At 39.1% G+C, this 19,068-nt stretch overlaps 1 protein-coding gene across 8 annotated transcripts in view; it reads left to right on the top strand.

Annotated features, from left to right (window-relative positions):
- Tenm1 (teneurin transmembrane protein 1) overlaps positions 1–19,068 on the top strand; it is a 901,303-nt gene that overhangs the window by 872,473 nt on the left and 9,762 nt on the right. For all 8 annotated transcript variants that reach the window (XM_011251006.3, XM_006541491.4, XM_006541492.4 and 5 more), the window contains 3 exons: positions 817–1,052; positions 12,431–12,727; positions 18,612–18,999. In XM_011251006.3, coding sequence (XP_011249308.1) covers positions 817–1,052; positions 12,431–12,727; positions 18,612–18,999 — 921 coding nt within the window. The remainder of the gene's footprint in view (positions 1–816; positions 1,053–12,430; positions 12,728–18,611; positions 19,000–19,068) is intronic.

The following is a 19,068-nucleotide window of genomic DNA, read 5'->3' as shown; positions in this document are numbered from 1 at the left end:
CCCATCAAGTCATTTCCCAACACCCAGCCATTTGTAGAGCTCTTTTAGGGTTTTCCTACATTGGAAGACAATAATAGAGTCTGTGCCCCATCTGAGCCTAGCCTTCCAGATCAGATCTGACATGGGTGAATGCAAAGGACAAATTAGGCAATGCACCAGGGAAGGATACAAGTGCTATGAGAGAATTAAAACCACAAAGAGAGGAGGGAAAAAGAATTGAAGAAAAAATACAATCTCAAAGGAAATGTGTTAGAAGCTATAGAGGGAGTGGACAAAGAAATAGTTTTTCACTGTCTAGACATCAGAACTCACTCTGTTGCTAGGGTGTGGGGCAACTCACTCCAAAATGAGTAAAACCAACTTTCCAGTGGCTATGATGTCATCTGCAGTGGCTAGGATGCCATCCGCAGGTGGCAGAATGCTGAGTTGAGTCTCATATTCTTCTCATTCTAGCTCCCAGCATATCAAACTAAGATATCACATTCAACAAGTCAGAGAGGAATTCTGTTGGTGTATGCTTTTAAGAGAGAACCAACAACCAGAGACAGACAAACAGACAGACAGACAGACCAGCCTACAGTGTGACACAGCAGTATTTTATCCTGTTCACAAGATATACCTCAGCTATGAAAATAACAGGACCCAAATGGGTAAAGAATGCATATGTGAGAGTGGGGTTCTAGCTTAGAGTGCAATTAGGCCCCCATACCCTATCTGATCAGCCTTAAATGTGTCTCTTGGAGCTCAACTTTACCAGCCCCCTCCTCCTCTTCTTCTTTCTCCTCCCTCCCCTCTCCTCTGCTCCTCTGTCTACAGAAAATACTCAAAGTACCTATCGGGTGAGTCCAGATGGTTCACTACGTGTCACCTTTGCCAGTGGGATGGAGATCAACCTCAGCTCGGAGCCCCACATCCTGGCAGGGGCTGTCAACCCCACTCTAGGCAAATGCAACATATCGTTGCCTGGAGAGCACAATGCAAACCTCATTGAGTGGAGACAGAGAAAGGAGCAAAACAAAGGCAACGTTTCAGCTTTTGAGAGAAGACTGAGGGTGAGTAAGCCCTTCCCTTTTTAGCAAAGGACAAAAGTTCACTGGGTTCCCTTGGAAAGTAAAGAGCCTCCCTCAACGGAAGTCTCACTTCACCAAAGCTTTTCCAGGTGACTGGCTAGCTTCTATGATACACTAATTCGAGAGAGAGCTAATGGCTAATAATGGTTCAGTATCCTTAAGTGTGCATTCTAATAGGAGCTTTCTTTGTCATTAGCCAGCTAAAGTGCTCTAATCATAGCAATTTCAGGCACCAAGAAAGTCTAGGGTTAGAGAAATATCTTTATCAAGGAGCCCTTCAGTACCCACCACAGCCTGCCTTGGAGATGCTTATTAGATTCCCCAAGTTGACCCTCATTCCCACTTTTGGGTGGAGAGAAAATGGTGTAAGAGATAAGGCACCGTTTAGACAAAGGCAACATGGAAGGGCAAAGTCAGTGGGCGGTCCTATTGCCCTACATCCGATGTAGAGCCATGGGAGCAAAGAACTGGACAGAGACTGAGATGGCGTGCTCAAACGAGCTTGTCTGGCAGGACTGAAAGCTTTTGGGAGTTCCCAAGTCTTTATCAAAAAACAGTTCCCTACAGTTAAGCAGAGCCCTCTGTCAGAAGCACTGCCCTGCAGTGCAGGAAGCTTGCAAACACCACAGCACCCTCTCCACCTATCCTTTCTTGAACATTAACCAGTGTATTGGCAACTTGACTAGCATCAGAACAACAGCCAGTCTGCAGGAAGTATTCATTATTGAGGCTGGGCCTCAGAACATCTGCATCACACCCAGGATACAGAAAATGCTTTACATTCTTCTCACTCGGCTGAGAAAGAACTCTGGGGAATTGAGTGCTGTAGAAATACAACCACCAACCAACCATCAGGCTGCAGAGAGAAGCAGTAAACCAACCAGTCATATGTCTCCATGCAAAAAAAAAATGTTTATCTACTAGTGTGCTTACTTTTTAACCAGCTCTCTTGATGGCACATAAATAAGAGCTACTGTAGTTGTCTAGTTGAACAAGTCAATTTACATGTTTCATTTCTGTTGATTGGACTGTAATAGAACATTTGCCAGATAGGCCCCTGAATTAAGAAGTGCATCCCAGTCAAATATGCAAAGCTCTAGATGTGTATGAAAGTCAGCATTTATGTCTGAAGTCTTCGAGAAATGCAGTTGCTGCACAGATGTTTGAATGGGAAAATCAAATGATCTGACCCTGGTACCCAGTTTTCTAACTTGTTTTAAAAAGCTGTTTTGTTGCAGTGGTTTGGGTTTGGGTTTGCTTTTGAGACCAGGTCGCTTTCTGTATCCCAGGCGATGATCAAACTGATGGTTTTCCTGCCATAGCCTGAGTACTAGGATTAAAGGCGTTTCTGTGAAATGAAAATGTAACGCTATGGAAAAGAAAGACTTTTCTACAAAAAGCTTATCATCCTAATTACTAATCACAGAAAATCTGATCTTTTAGTTCCTCCCCCAGCTTATGGACTTATTAAAATATTATGAACCTAATCAAATAGAGTATAACCTTGGAGATTTTTTATTCTTTGGGGTAACCCATTCTCTACTACTATGTGACCCTAGGATATTCTAGGATGGCTCACTCTGTATTCTCCCCTCCAGATTCAGATAATAGAAATTGTCAACTATAATCCATACCTTATAGCTCAAAATTTTCTTACTTTTGAAAAGCTAGTAGCCATAAAACATGAGGAGCAGTTTAGTCCTGAAAACGAATGGGTTTAGTAAGTGCTAATTATAAGCTGACCCACATTGCAGCTAACTCCATGCTTTTATCCTCTATGGAACTTCAAATGTACTCCCTGAGGTCTTGGAAATGAAGGATTGGACGCCTTATTGGCCAGGTGCTATGACTGTGCAGGTCCCTAGAAATCTAATAACAGTCTTTTACATAGATTTAGTTCCTCGGGGTTAACAAAATGCTCTTACTGCCAGAATTTTATTTGATCACCACAGCCATCAATTGTTGTTATTCCCAATTTACAGAGAAAGACACCAAGGCTCAGAGAGGTCAACTGATTTGCCCAAAGTCAAACAGCTATTACAGCTCAGCGCCAGAGCTGAGATGCAGGTATTCCCCTGGTATGGCACTGTTTCTACTGCAGCATGCTGTGCTGCCTTGTTCCTTAAAATAATTAATCTATAAATCATTGCCCCACTCAGTACAGGCACCTTGGCAGAGCCTGACTCCTCATTTCAATGCTGACAAAAAGAGACAAATAATCGACTCTAATGTACTGGCAAGTGTGGGTGGTTCAGGACAACTGGCTGGCCTCCAGGCAAAGAAAGCATGAAGGAGATAAAAGGAGAAGAGAGGCTGTTTAACTGGTTAATCCTTACCTGCCCTCCCCATTCACAGGATTTGGTACATTGCTGCTTTGGCTTCCCTGTGCCAGACATGGAATGGAATGCCTAGTGGGATGGAGGGGTTCCCAAAAGACAGGTGTTGATTAAGTTGGACAAAGCAATTCTTCTTTGCCCATTGATATTCTTAAGTTCACTTAACCCTGGAAGGTTTTCAAGCAAACAGCTGATGACAATGTTCTCATTTTCTGACTAAGTATACAGTGAACCATTTGTAAGTATACCTGTAAAAAAAGAAAGAAAGAAAGAAAGAAAGAAAGAAAGAAAGAAAGAAAGAAAGAAAGAAAGAAAGAAAGGAAGGAAGGAAGGAAGGAAGGAAGGAAGGAAGGAAGGAAGGAAGGAAAGGAAGGAAGGAAGAAAACAGGGGTCCCCGATGCTCTCCAATTCCAAGGTGCAATGACTGAATCATTTGTTTCTTCTGCTGATGCTGCTGCTCCCGAGCATGGGCAGAGGTTCACATAGTCAGGATACAGGAGAGCAAGGATGTAAGAAACCCTTGCCATGCTGTGAGCACTGGGACACCTCTAAAAAGCTACTCCAGTGATTTGTAAATGTGCTTGAGCAGCGGATCATAAAACACTAATTGTCCAGGCACAAAGGGACAGCTTCATCTAAAGGGCCATTTGGTAAGCTGATGGACATCCCATCTTCCAAAATCTACATATCATTCAGATTCATATCATATCATACAAATCCCTCAGATTTCCTAGAGGGAAAGAAAATCAGGAAAAAATGCATCTTTTTTTTTTTTTTCTAAAAAGAAAAGAAAACAAGAATTAGTTTCCTCCAGTGTTCACTGGGGATCTCTTCCCCACTCACACAAAGTCAAGGTGAGAGAAACAAATTGTGAGGAAACATAATATCATGTGCAGCCCAGCCAGGCCAGAGATCTGTTATATCTGCCATCCTTCACAGGCACCGTTAAGTGAAATAAATCACATTAATATCCTGACATTTCATTTATTTTTTTAAAAAATCTATTTCCCCTAACTTGAGTTGTGTCTGAATCACAAGTAAAATACTTCTGCATCCAATCAATGTATCTTCTCATCTCCTGTATCAATCTGTCCCCATAAATATATTTCCCTGGACAATAGAGGAATTAGAGTAAAGATAACAACAGAGGGAATTGTCAAGGAATTGGACATTCACCAAAAGCAAACTGCTTTAACAGCTACAAACATATTGCGCCTTGCTGTGTCTGTGGATAACTATGTCATAATGAGACTTATCCTAGTACTAAATCCCAGAGTCCTTTATAAGATTTCACAGAGTGAGCAGCAAAATCATGGAACTATAACCTACTCTATCTTCTTTTGAAAAATAAATAATTGAAAAGGCGTTTGAAACCAAACTTAAAGAATCAAATAAAATGATTATATATTAACAAGCAGAAAGAAGCAAATACTAATACCATCACAGGTGATTTTTTTTTCCTCTGTTTAAAGACAAATGAAAAGGGTACAGGTTGTGTGTGTGTGTGTGTGTGTGTGTGTGTGTGTGCTTTTGTATGTGGAGACAGAGTTATTCTCTGGTGTTATTCACAGAAGTCATCTACCTTTTTTTGAAATGGAGTCTCTTACTGAGACCCAGAGCTCGCCAATTTGGCTAGGCTTGCTTAGATAGCCAGCAGAAGGGAACGTCTTGTCTCCATTACCCTAGCCCTAAAGTTGTAAGTGCACACTATTGTGCCTGGCTTTTCTTACATGGGTGCTAGGGATAGAATTCATGTCCTCCTGCTTTTACTGAAGACTATTTATGATCTTCTACCCTCAGAGTATTATTTTTAAGTGCAAATTGATCTGAAATCTCAAAGGGATGAAAATTTTTGCTAAAACGCAGGGTCTGAAGCTGACAAATAGTGGAGAATTGAAGAGAGAGCCGAAAGTGTAGTAGCATTCACTTCTATTTTCAGAAACGCCTGACAGAGCCATCAGCTGTAAAGTTGGAGTTCTTTTTTTTTTCTTTTCTTTTCTTCTTGATTCTTTTTTTATTAGATATTTTCTTTATTTACATTTCAAATGCTATCCCGAAAGTTCCCTATACCCTCCCCCTGCCCTGCTCTCCTACCCACCCACTCCCAATTCTTGGCCCTGGCGTTCCCCTGTACTGGAGCATATAAAGTTTGCAATACCAAGGGGCCTCTCTTCCCAATGATGGCCAACTATGCCATATTCTGCTACATATGCAGCTAGAGACATGAACTCTGGGGGTACTGGTTAGTTCATACCATTGTTCCACCTATAAGGTTGCAGACCCCTTCAGCTCCTTGGGTGCTTTCTCTAGCTTCTCCATTGGGGGCCCTGTGTTCCATCCTATAGATGACTGTGAACATCCACTTCTGTATTTTCCAGGCACTGGCATAGTCTCATACAAGACAGCTATATCAGGGTCCCTTCAGCAAAATCTTGCTGGCATATGCAATAGTGTCTGGGTTTGGTGGCTGATTATGGGATGGATCCTCAGGTGGGGTAGTCTCTGGATAGTCCATCTTTTTGTCTTAGCTCCAAACTTTGTCTCTGCATATACCCAGAAGATGTTTCAACTGGTAATAAGAGCACATACTCCACTATGTTCATAGCAGCCTTATTTATAATAGCCAAAAGCTGGAAAGAACCCAGATGCCCCTCAACAGAGGAATGGATACAGAGAATGTGGTACATTTACACAATGGAGTACTACTCAGCTATTAAAAACAATGAATTTATGAAATTCTTAGGCAAATGGATGTATCTGGAGGATATCATCCTGAGTGATGTAACCCAATCACAAAAGAAGTCATTAGATATGCACTCACTGATAAGTGGATACTAGCCCAGAAACTTAGAATACCCAAGATACAATTTACAAAACACAAGAAAATCAAGAAGAGGGAAGACCAACGTGTGGATACTTCATTCCTCCTTAGAATAGGGAACAAAATACCCATGAAAGGAGTTACAGAGACAAAGTTTGGAGCTAAGACGAAAGTTGGAGTTCTTGTTCCTCTCCATTTTGACTTCATTCTTACCAGGTTTGGTGGAGGCATTCTTTTGTGAAAAGTTATATAGGGAGCTGTTTATATGTATATTAATCCACTTTAAACATGTATCTGTAGTCTTCAGTATTTCTACCCACAACTCCAAGAAGTAATTTGGAGATAGAAAATTTCAGGCACCAAGAATTATAGATGGTGTTGTGTTTTGGAATGGAGGTTTTCTTGGAGTCTTCAAATCATAAAAAGCTACCGTTTCTTGGTCTTGAAATAGCCTTACTAAAATAACTAGGATGAAAGTGTTATTTCACGTGTGACTTAACCTATGCATAAGCATTAATAAATGCGATGATTTTTTTAAAATATGTGTTACAAGATTACCCAGACAAGTAATCAACAGGAAAGTACTTAAATAAGAACAAGTTAGAGTAAAAAGTGTTCAGGTTAAAGGATACAATCAAGTTCAGGTGAGAAGAAGGAGATTGTAAGAAAGAACTGGCATGCCATGATCTTGCAATTTTCCATCTATAAATGAGGCATATGCACTGTGCAGTCTCTATTAGTAGTGGTAATATTACCATAAACCAAAATGACGATAGCATTTGAGGGGGACTTACTAAGTATATCACCATACATTAATTTATTCACCATTCATAACATCTCATCAGGTTGGGTGTCTTAGTAATTCCCATTTTGCAGGTTTCAGGATTTGAACTTAGAAGGGCTGGCTCGATAAATCTGAGCATCTCTTAATATTTCTTCTAGCACTAAGATTTTTGTCAATATAAAGAAAGTATCTTGAGAACAAAACTGAAAAACAGAAAAATGGAATTACAAATGGCTATCTTAGGCTAATACTAACTCTGAAGACATGCTGTTTCATTTATAAGCAACTCTGAAATAAAAGAAGCCCTGAATAGCTTTTAATTGTTAAACTGAAGATATCAGGAAAACATAAAATCTGTTGAATTAATGTACTGATTGATCTTTAAAAGTCCAATACTAATTACCTTAAAACTAGTGAGAGTATGGCTACTTTAAAATCAGCTGTGAGCTTTCTGCCCATTCCTTGACTTCATAAAAATGCAGTGCGGTACAACTTTCAAACTTTGATGCTGTTTGGCCCATCTCTTATGCACCTTCTGTCTTCAGCAAAATTTACCATATAATTAGGTTGTGTTATGACCTGAAATGCTAGATAGTCTCCTTGACAACCTCTCCTCCTTACAGAGGAAAGAAAATCAACTGCCATGATTGAAGCTCTGGGGAGGGGGGTGAGTGTGAGTGTGTGTGTGTGTTTGTGTGTGTGTGTGTCCTTGTGTGTGTCCTTGTGTGTGTCCTTGTGTGTCCATGTGTGTGTATGTGTCATCAGTTAAAACAGAAAATTTCCTTTTGTATAGAGCACAGCTATTAAACATCTCCCATTGTCCATAGGTCAATCTAATACAGCATTAACCTACTATTGAAATCACTTAAATATGAAGGGTTAAAGTTTTCTCTCGGTTAATTAAAACAGAAACTCTCCCGAAAAGGCAGGATGTAGACACAGAGGACAGCTGCCTCTGGAGGCCCCTCCCACATCCATCCACACACCCAGAACCTTTCACTTCTGCTGGCAATCATGTTCCACAGCTCACCAGAGTGCATTCTGCCTTCCTTTCTCTCTGATTCAACTGTAAACAAAAATCAAGTCCTTCTCCTTAGTATAGTTTGGAAAAGAAAGCCCTAATGGAAACCAGAGGACCCATGCAGCAACGCATATCGTCCTCTATTGAAAACCTAAGTATGCCCCTCTTTCTTACTACAAAATACTGTTTAAGCGCTGCCAAATTCAAAGGTCTCATTCATTGTACAACTGTCCAGAAGTTCCCCTTATTCTCACTCTCTCTTTTCCAGGAGAGGGATCAGTATAGATTGTCTGGAAATACAATAGAACTAAGGAGTGTTGGCCCATGCTTGGATCAAGAGCTGTTGTCTTAGAGAAGAGCAAGCATGTGTATGAATATGGATTTTTCTAACCTCACCCATGACCTGAGCAGTCAGTGGCATTCAGCCTAGTTCTAATGCCCATCTTAGAGGCTGGTAGCACATAGGTACTCTGGACAGAGGTTAAGAAGGCTCACCTGAAAGCAATTACCTTGCAGCTTTCTTGTGTGTGGTCTTCACAGAGAATGAATAGAGGAAACTTACTGCATCTTTGATTCTTTCAACCCTTTTGGTCCTTGCTGAACTTTAACTTCCAAGCCCAACTTTGAAATAAGAGTTTCGGGAGCATTTGACTAGCAGCATTAGAATATCAGGATGTTATTCTGAAACAGAGATGTACTGCTATACAAGTTTCAACAGGCAGTGAGAAAGGGTGTTGGATGGAGTCCTCCTCTGATGACTTTGTGGTGGATTTTCCTTATAGAGTCATAATGACTTTATTAAGACACGTGTTCCGAAGTAGTAAACTTCATCTCTCAGACAAATAAAAACCCAAATTTAGTTGAACAGAAAATCACTTGTTACTTTTTCTTTTTAACTATCATTATAACATAAATTGTAATAGTTACAACTATCACTGGGAGTACACAGGGATTTTGCAGCTGTTATAAATAAACGGTATTACAGTTGGAGATATGTGACTATAAAACCACAGGAAAGGTAGTTGAAGAAAAAACACCTGGTTTCCCATAAGCTTCCAAACCCCAAGTATCACTAGACAGGAACCGTGTGCTTTTCTAGCAACTTTTAGGTGATCACCGTAGACTAGAGTATATTTTTGCAATACAGTACTGCATACATTTGCTGCAGAATAGTTTTTTAAAAAACTTCGAAGTCCCAAATCTGCCCGTGTGGTAGCTGAGTTAAACCTACCCTCTGAAAGCTAGAGCAGTTCTACAAAAGAATAATGTGAGTCTTCTGGCTAGAATTCATGACATGGAAGGTTTTGGTCCTTTTTTACAGAAGATGGAAATTAAGGCCTTGGCTAAGTGATGATGAAACAGAGACCAAAGCATGTTTTAAAAGACCAGCTTCCACATTCCTGTAGAAAAAATGTCAAATAGCACTAGCAGGCAATTCATGGAAGATATGCATGCAGTCAATAATTTAAAAAAAAAATTAACCTCATTCTCATTGCCAATCAAATGGATGCAAAGTACCATTTTCTCACTCTCACATCCAGAAAACTTTACTAACAGTACTGCTGAGAATAAGATGAGATAGGTCTTCCACTGCTAATCAAGTGGGGTATGAATCTTGAGCAACCTTGGGCGCAATCCAGCAATCTCTCAAATCACATATGGAGGCTTTTAATATGTGCTTGTCATTTAATACAATGATTTTTATTAAGATCTATGTTATAAAAATATTTATTGACAAAAATGTTCAACAAATCATAAGGTGCAAAAGGAAATGGAAATAAGAATGCTAATGTCCAACTATGGGAGAATGAACACAACGATATTTATCATGTAGTTAAAATACTATGCAACCATTGAAAGCCATATATCAAGAGTACATATTAATGTGGAAATGGTGGCAATAAAACATTGGCTGAAAAATGGGGACACAACACTAAGTGCCATCCTAGTTGTATATATATAAATGTATGAAAATATGCCCCTCAGAGTAAGATAAATAAGAGAAAATACAGTAAGAATAAATAGAAATTCTCCTTGGATGGTGGAATCTCAGATCATGATTTCCTCTATACATTTCTAAATTTTCCAATGTAGGGAAGCCTTGAAAATAATCTCCTTTGATACTAATGGGATATGGATGAAGCTAATAATTTTTGAGGACTAATGTATACAAAGTTACTTAGAAAGGAAAGACAAGATTCTGATACAGGAATGGGGATTTTGTAGTCACTAATGCCACTAAGATAAAAAGTCTATCTGAAATTGAAACTTTGATTCCTGAGTACCTATAGAAACTTCTTGGTTGGGTTTCAAGAGGGTGTGATGGCCAACTGGGATTATATCCCAGTGTCCATGTATGTGTTTATGAAATTTCATGTGGAAGCATAGTTTATAATTTTCAGGAAAAGGGATTCTTGACCACCATAAGAGATGGCTCCATGGTTAAGAGCACCATGTCCTCTTGCTGAGGATCTGAGATCACTTCATAGACCTCACAACCATCCATTACCCCCAGGCCCTCAAATAGTTCACATTTGTACACAGAAAGTAAATAAATCTAAAAACATATCTTTTTAAGTAAGCAAAATTTACTTGAATGAACTAATGGATCAAGTTTAGTCTAACTATATTTAATAGAATCAAATTCTGATGTAAAATTTCTGTTGTTTTTTTTTTGTTGTTGTTGTTGTTCATATCTCATTAACCAGTCATTTGACATTCTGTATGGGATCATGCGGACAATTCTTGCCCGTATAAATGTTTTAAACCAAGCTGAAATTACCTTGACATTTGACACATGGGCTTATTCACAGGCCTAAATAAAATGAGAGAAGTGATCATTATATTGTGTATTTTTAAAATAGTGGTAACTGCTCCTTTACAGTTTCCTAAGTTTACGTTTTAGCAAGGTTCTGATATATAAAGTGGTATCTCTTTATATGTCTCTTAATGAAAAAAATGTTGTATAAATACCAATCCCATTTCACAATAAAATTAAGCACCAGTAAGGGAGTGGGGAACAACTGGTATGTAGACCAGTAACTGAGTCTCCTGAGTCCCATTCACCCTTACTTCTCAACCTCTTTCTTTTTTATTCTTGCCTTCAATTCTGCCAGATACATTCGAACCTTCTCCACCCAAATCACGGCATCTCCTCTGGAAGCTGGGAGAGGAGTTCATTATGACTCTGCGATTTTTCAACTTCTTAGGTCAATTAGTTCAAAGTGAAGTTATATTATAGTAAGGCAGAAGACCTACTAAAACTCACAAGTTAATCACACCAAACTAACTAAAATTAAATCCATTTCAAAGGTTCTTCTCAGAGTTCTACCCACCCTTATTTCAAAGTTCCCCTTTTCTTCAGGGACTGAACTCTCTTAATGAAAACCACAAGCTTAAAATGAAGAGCTACCTTTTCCTGGAAAACACATACACACAGTTTCAGTACTGTATTTTCTGAATGATTGTGCTATCTATAATCAGCAAGTCATGGCAGAAATGATAGTGTATCTGCCAAATACTGCCATTCCTAGATGAAAACTGGAAAACTGAGTCACTTGTCCAGTTGCTTTAAAAAGCCACCAAGTCTTTTTGCTTAGTTTTAATTCTTTTACCGGGCTAGTTTGCTATCTGGATCTCTCAGGTGGACTTAGCCAGGCACTGCTGAGTGTTGTCACAGATAAAGCCGAATCAAGTTCCCTGACTAGAGCTCACTTTGAGCCTACTGTAAGGTGTCAAGGTGCCTGTGACCAAGACTAAGCCAACTTGTAGTTGTTGCTGTTTTAGTTTTTAACGTGAATTCAAGCTTAACTTTCTTTAGTCAGTACATGGTGGCACACTTAACTATCAATGTCCCCATGTTTACCTGGCAACTTCACCTGGAAATGTGTTGAATGGGGTCCCCTTAGTAGATACACTGAGTTCCACTGTGAAGTTCATTGAGCCCAGATAAACATGAAAAATCCAAAGCAGTTTGAGTTCGTGTTCATTTTCGTTTTTCTTCATTTACCACTTGATTAGTTACAAAGGGTGAAACGAGCCAGGAATCCCCATTCTGACTCAGATCTAATTCACGTAAAATAGGATCCTGTGATCACTGAAAAGTGTGGTGGCTCACGTGTGTCCTTAGTTGAGAAAGACAACCATCAGCAATATGATGAAGGTCAAGATTGTACCAGGCACTTTGCTAGGAAGTAAAGCCTGGCCTTGTCCCTCCATGACTCTACACTATGGTGGGGAAATAAAGGTAACTGTTAGATGAAGAATATGAACAAATGAGGGATCAGTGCTGAGAGAGTCTCCATCATTGGAGCATCTAGAAACACTTCAGGATTGGGAACATGCTAGATGAAGAATCAAAGCAATACATAAAATATATTTCACCTTTCTTTTTTGTAGGCCCATAACAGAAACCTACTTTCCATTGATTTTGATCATATGACCCGCACGGGTAAGATCTATGATGACCACCGAAAATTCACTCTTCGAATTCTTTATGACCAGACCGGGCGACCTATTCTGTGGTCTCCTGTGAGCAGATATAATGAAGTGAACATCACGTATTCACCTTCAGGATTAGTCACATTTATTCAAAGAGGAACCTGGAATGAAAAGATGGAGTATGACCAGAGTGGAAAAATAATCTCAAGAACTTGGGCCGATGGGAAAATTTGGAGCTATACCTACTTAGAAAAGGTAAGTATATAGAAGGGAAAATGAATACGAATATTGAAGGTGGCCCTAAGTACCCAACTTTATGAGGGCCTACAGGAGAAAACTCTATGTTCTCATTGCATACATAACAAAACTCCATTGTGAACCTGTACAGACGCGCTGTTTTTCAGCTGAAAACATCCCCATCCCTACCCTCTGCCAAGTATTTTTTTTTTTCAAACTGAAGTCGGGATAATGGCTTAGCTTTCTACTCATTTGAGCATATTTGTTCATCCCCTTGAAAAGGTGTCTGTATTATTATGAAAGCTCATACTGAGAGAAAATAGCTAGGAAATTCCAACACTCCTCTGTGTTAATGTATCTCAGCTCCAGTAAAAGGCCTCGTGCCCAACAAATAACGATGGTTTTTCCTTACCGTAGACAGTGAAATTTTTCTTGTACACATTCGAGGACTAATTCTCAAAAGTAATTAGCCTGAGGGAATGGTGACAGAGAGTACTAATTGGTAGTAGCCTTTTGTGTGTACCAAGTCCCCAGCAGCATCCATAATAGGAGCCGATGCTCTGTCTGGAATAAGATTATAATCCCACCACATGAACCATTGGTGAAACATTAGCCCCTACATAGCAGAAAGGTTTCCACTCATACCATTACCGTAGACAAGAAGAACAATTAGCCTTCATCCACCTTTGCCAAGTCTGATCCCCTCCTAAGACATTAAATGTTTTCTTCCAAATTAAGTCATTTCAATCGAATTTGTTTCTGAATTCATTCCTAGGAAAAGTAGAAGATATTTTCTTTCCCCCTGGGTAATCAGTATCTCTTAGATACAAGAGATGATGGCACACATGGCAAAGAGGGGACAATTTGTGTGCTTCTGATACAACCATCAAAGTTTGGTTTTCGAGAAGTGGTGTGCCCATAAACAGCTATTACTTCGCAGAGGTGGTAGTTGAAGCACTGCCCTCCCTGAGAATTGCCTATGTGATAAAGCAAACTTAGTAGCCTCTCAGGGTCCCTCCCTTCTGGGAAAGCTTTTAGAATCTGTAATCTGAATTCTGAGCAAGGGAAATCTGCATCTCACAGAGCAAATCTTTCCTCTTTTGAATTTCAACAAAGCATGCCTGGGAAAATCCCGCGGCTAAGGACTACATTGACTGCATTAAAACATTAAGTGAATCCAAATATTTGGTAGCATCTACACATAGTCAAAATGTTTCATAAGGAATTTGCTAATAACTTTGGTACATATGCACATTTTTGAAACACATGTATGTATATTTTTAAAAATCATGCCACTAACCTAACAGTTTTCCCTCCCCATGTGAGTTGGGAAGTAGCCAGGAGTCCTTAGGGACATGAAGGGGTCTATAGCCTCCAGAGCACCAGAGTGTGACCATCTCAGCTAATTGACTACAGACAGTAATAGACTGTCCCTTTTACGCCATCTATATAATAAAATATCTATTGAAAAGTTAAAATTCAACACGGCATGCAGTTTTCTCTGACACCAGTGAGGAGATATGGTCTCTCTTTTCCAAAGTAACTCTTTATTTCATCACATTTGCTTCAGGAATCACACAAAAGAAACATCATATTAGATCTTTTTTATACAATAAAATATTTAGTAGGTATCAGTTCCTTAAAAAAACAAAAACAAAAACAAAACAAAAAAACAGCAAAACAGACCAACATAGTAGCACATACCTGTATCCTCAGCCCTGACAAGGTTGAGACAAGAGAATCACAAATCCTGTGACCTTTTCTCAAAAACAAACAAAAAGGGAACAAAAAAAGAAGGAAGACCTGTTGACCTAGAATAATAAGAGAAATTTCAACAACTTCCAATTGTTTACAGACCAGTGAAACAAGCCAAATCATTTGGCCTTTTACTTATTTTGCCTTTATTTCCTGTGTAATTTATTCTTTAACTAGAAGAATAACCACAAAAGTCCAATCCTACAAAGTACATAATTATGGAATGGTTTCTTACTTATAAAATGGTTGCATTCATGAGATTTCTAATCACGTCATCCATATTCTTGCCATGATTTCCTAATTCATTCTGAAATTGATTTTAGTAATATTATTATCACCAGTGATAAATAACTAATTCACTGGACAAATGCATAGCCAAAATGAAATAATTTAATATAAATCACAAAAACTAGATAATTGAAAAGAGCTGACACTTACTTCGACTTGATGGTAAATCAAGATAGGAGCAAACAGAAAAGAAAAAAGGAAGAAAATAAAAACATCTTTGAAATTTGGATTCAAAGGAACCTAGGGAAAGAAGGTTGGATTTGTACGTGCTTTTCCAGGGCCTCACTGTTCTGTGACTCTGTCCATTCTTTCTAAAGATGGGAATGTTTTAACATAGACTTTACTGCCACATTCTTTCAATGGTATAGGGAATGGGTGGGGATGCACATATTACTTCTCATCGTATACAGTAAGAGTGTTCAAACTTTAAAATATATTTTTCTTTACCCCCAAATCCTCTGGCATTGCATCTGCAAAACTCCTTGCTGGGCTGACACCGTGATATATTTAAATCAGCATCACACTTTTTTAAACCTTAGCATGCAACAATGTCGTAAAAATAAAGACAAAGAAGAAAAGAAAAGAAAAGAAAAGAAAATAGTTTCACTTTCTCTAGAGTAGGTGAAAGTTAAGTTACACATACCATTTTGTGAACAATGCTTTGTACTCATTAGGAAAAAAATAAGTATTTGGCTAATGGCTGTGGTTTCTTAAATAGTCTCTTCTCTATTAAGAAAATCAATTATTCTTAGTTTTTCTCTCTGTAGTCATTAATTTTCTGCCTAGATTTATGACACTTTTCTAAGTTAATTATATTTTGAAGACTGGTGCAACGAAGTTTGTATTATATCTGATGTAAATCTTTCAGTTTCCTAAACTCAGTCATTTTTAAAGTGCCTTTAAATATATTTTGTAATAATTTAATAAGAAGGTTTAGTTTTACGCATTTACACAAAATTGCCTATTTAGGCTTGTTTTCAAGGCTTACTGCAGAGACAGAACGCAATCTTTGGCTTCAGTTCCCAGGTAGCCCCACACTGCCATCTGGTGGTCATGTGAATGTTATACCTTTTCAAATTTCTACTTTCGTTTCTAGTCTAGTTCGAGTAAGTATACAGCCATGATCGTTCTCTTTTATTTCCTTTCACAGAGATTTCTTTTACAGTATAATAATCTATTTAAAAAACACAAGCCACCCACTCTATTATTCGCACTAATAAGGAATAGCTTTTTATCCTGCAGTAGCACAGTGGACACTGGATAGACTCATAAGCATTGTTTTGGAACAAACTGTTAATAATACCAACCCAAAGTGAAAAAGCAGCCAAATGGGGCTAAATGGTATTGTGACAACAAAACAATAGCATGCGGGAGATTTCTAATCATCTCTTCCATGTTTTTTTCCATTAGCAGGAAGGTTTAAAGCAAACTGGGGGTGGGTGGCTTTCAAGGCAACTGAGTTAGCACCACAGAGAAACAGATCAGGCACTGGTTTGCTACAGGCTAGAGGAAGCAAACAGAGGAAAGAATACAATAGCAATGCAGTATAAATTTTTGGCAAAGCTACTACAGTGACTGGAATAGGCAGGATGGTGCTGGATAATGTGTGGCAGCCATATGGTGATTGTCCCTGGCCCACACCACAAGTGACAGATGTCATTTGTTCTTGGCAAACTGACAAGAGAGAGTGGAAAGGAGCTGGAAAATCAGACTTTCGGGGTGGAAATAACACAAAGGTATTTTCACCAATTACTGCATCTACCCCACCCACTTCAGTGTTCTCCCACCTGCTGTTCCATTCACAGGAACAATTCCTTCTGGTTCTGGGGAGTTTTGCATTGATGGAGAGAGAGGGCCTCTCTTCCTGTCCCCAAGCCTTCACAAGATTGTGCCTTTTATTCAAGAGGATTTGTAGGTCACAATGGCAGAACTGCAAGATGTGGCGAGCGGCAGGTGTTCCATGGGTAGCAAGAAGACAGGATTTCTACATCTAGTTCTGCATCCCCAGCATGATGGTGGTGGGAAAGAAATAATAACTAAATGAGCAAATAATGTAGACTTCGTGGTATTGACCAGCAACTGAAAAATCAAGAATTCTCACAAGTATAGGAGGGATGTGCCCTTGTGTAACACACATACATCATGCTTCTGTCGTTTTCTAAAAATTCACATTGCATATGTTTAAGTAATTAACATTCACAATTATTTGTGTGATTTGCAGGTAGAAAATGGAAAGACACCTATTGTTTTCACAACATGGAGTTCAGAAGTTGAACTTATTTTTTTGTTGTTGTTGTTTTGTAATTCTCAAAAGAGTGAAACTCAAGGCATTATAGTCGAGTACCTGGGTGAATTTTTCCTTTTTATTTAAAGACAGAAGCACTGAGGGTGTAGCGTAGTGTATGTGAGTGCTTGCTACAGAACAGTGAGGACTTGAATTCAAATCCCCAACATCAAAAAAGCTCCACACACAGAGCTTCACGTTTGCCTAGAGCTCTAATGCTGTAGGGGACAGGACTTGGAACTTGCTGCCCACCAGGATGGCTCCAGATTCATTAAAAGATAGTTCCTCAGGAGAATAGGACAGAGAGTTAGGATAGGATAGCCTGTGTCCTTCTCTGGCCTCTACAGGTACAGAAACAGATGCATATGTCCACATACATACAAATTAAACAAAATCTTTTTAATAATAAGTTTCAATTGCCAGTAAATTAGAGTGTTTCATAAAACGGTGTTTTGTGTGTGTGTGTGTGTGTGTGTGTGTGTGTGTGTGTATAAATTGATACTGACTTTCTTTTCCTATGGTACTGGGGATTGAATTTACAATTTCACACATGCTAGCCATGTACTCTATCAGTAGTCTATATTCAGTGGCACACACCTTTAATCCCAGCACTTGGGAGGCAGGGGCAGGCAGATTTCTGGGTTCGAGGCCAGCCTGGTCTACAGAGTGAGTTCCAAGACAGCCAGGCCTGTACAGAGAAACCCTGCCCCCCCCCAAAAAAAATGGTCTATATTCTCAACCCTTTAAAAATTTATTTTGAGACAGAGACGTTCAAAACAATTGAAGCTGGCCTTAAACTCACTCTACATCCCAGGCAAGCCTTGACCTTGTGAGCCTTCTGCCCTTAGCCTCCTGGATAGCCTGGTTTATAGACCTGTACCAGCAGGCCTGACTCATGTTTCTGTTTAAAATTACATCAACCAATATTTATTAAACATCCACTACATACAAAGTATTATACTTTGACAAATAACTGATCCTAAAATACAAGTTTATTATGTGTTGGGCATGAGATAACCAAAGAATTCTTCACTTTTAATCAATCTCTCTCTCTCTCTCTCTCTCTCTCTCTCTCTCTCTCTCTCTCACTATCACCACCCCAAAACCACACATATTCCGGCCATACAAAATTCCTCTCAATCTATGGGAAAAGGCCATTTTCATAGGCTTCCTTAATTCTCAGCCCCTCCTAATGCTTCAGCCTTCCCCGTTTCCTTCTGAACAACACCTTTCCTTGTCTTTGCCTGCCCAAGATTATTTAGATTTCAACTTGAATATTCCTTCCTAAGTCTGGGATAACCATCTTCCTCTACTTTCCTGAAGTCATTTATATGTTCTCTGTCTTAACTCGTTTCACACTGTATTATAATTACTTGGTTACTTGTCTTTCTTTTCCATTAAACTGCAAATTCCATGATGATAGATAATATTGTGTACTACTGGCATCTGCCACAGTCCCTGGCACATAGTAATTGCTAGAAAAAAAAATGTGTGAGATGGATGAATGTGTATTTCTTTTAATCTCTTAAACATTAGTGGTATAAATTACTCTATTTTGTTCTTGTCTCGTTTCAGTCTGTGATGCTTCTGTTACACAGTCAGCGGCGTTACATCTTTGAGTATGACCAATCAGATTGCCTGCTGTCAGTTACCATGCCTAGCATGGTGCGCCACAGCTTACAAACCATGCTTTCAGTGGGCTACTACCGTAATATCTACACCCCACCAGACAGCAGCACCTCTTTTATCCAAGACTACAGTCGAGATGGCCGACTGTTACAGACTCTGCATCTAGGGACTGGGCGCAGAGTTTTATACAAGTACACAAAGCAAGCAAGACTGTCTGAGATTCTCTATGACACCACTCAGGTCACATTAACATATGAAGAGTCTTCTGGAGTAATTAAGACAATACACCTGATGCATGACGGATTCATCTGCACAATCAGATACAGGCAAACAGGTTTGTTATGAAATGGGGTAGCAGTATACCTCAATATTTATATTCTTTTATATTTTTATGATCACATTC

The sequence above is a fragment of the Mus musculus genome, chromosome X (genome assembly GCF_000001635.26).
Source record: "Mus musculus strain C57BL/6J chromosome X, GRCm38.p6 C57BL/6J".
Lineage (NCBI taxonomy): Eukaryota > Metazoa > Chordata > Mammalia > Rodentia > Muridae > Mus > Mus musculus.
Note: the sequence above shows the minus strand (reverse complement) of the source record. Positions and strands in the feature narration are given on the sequence as shown.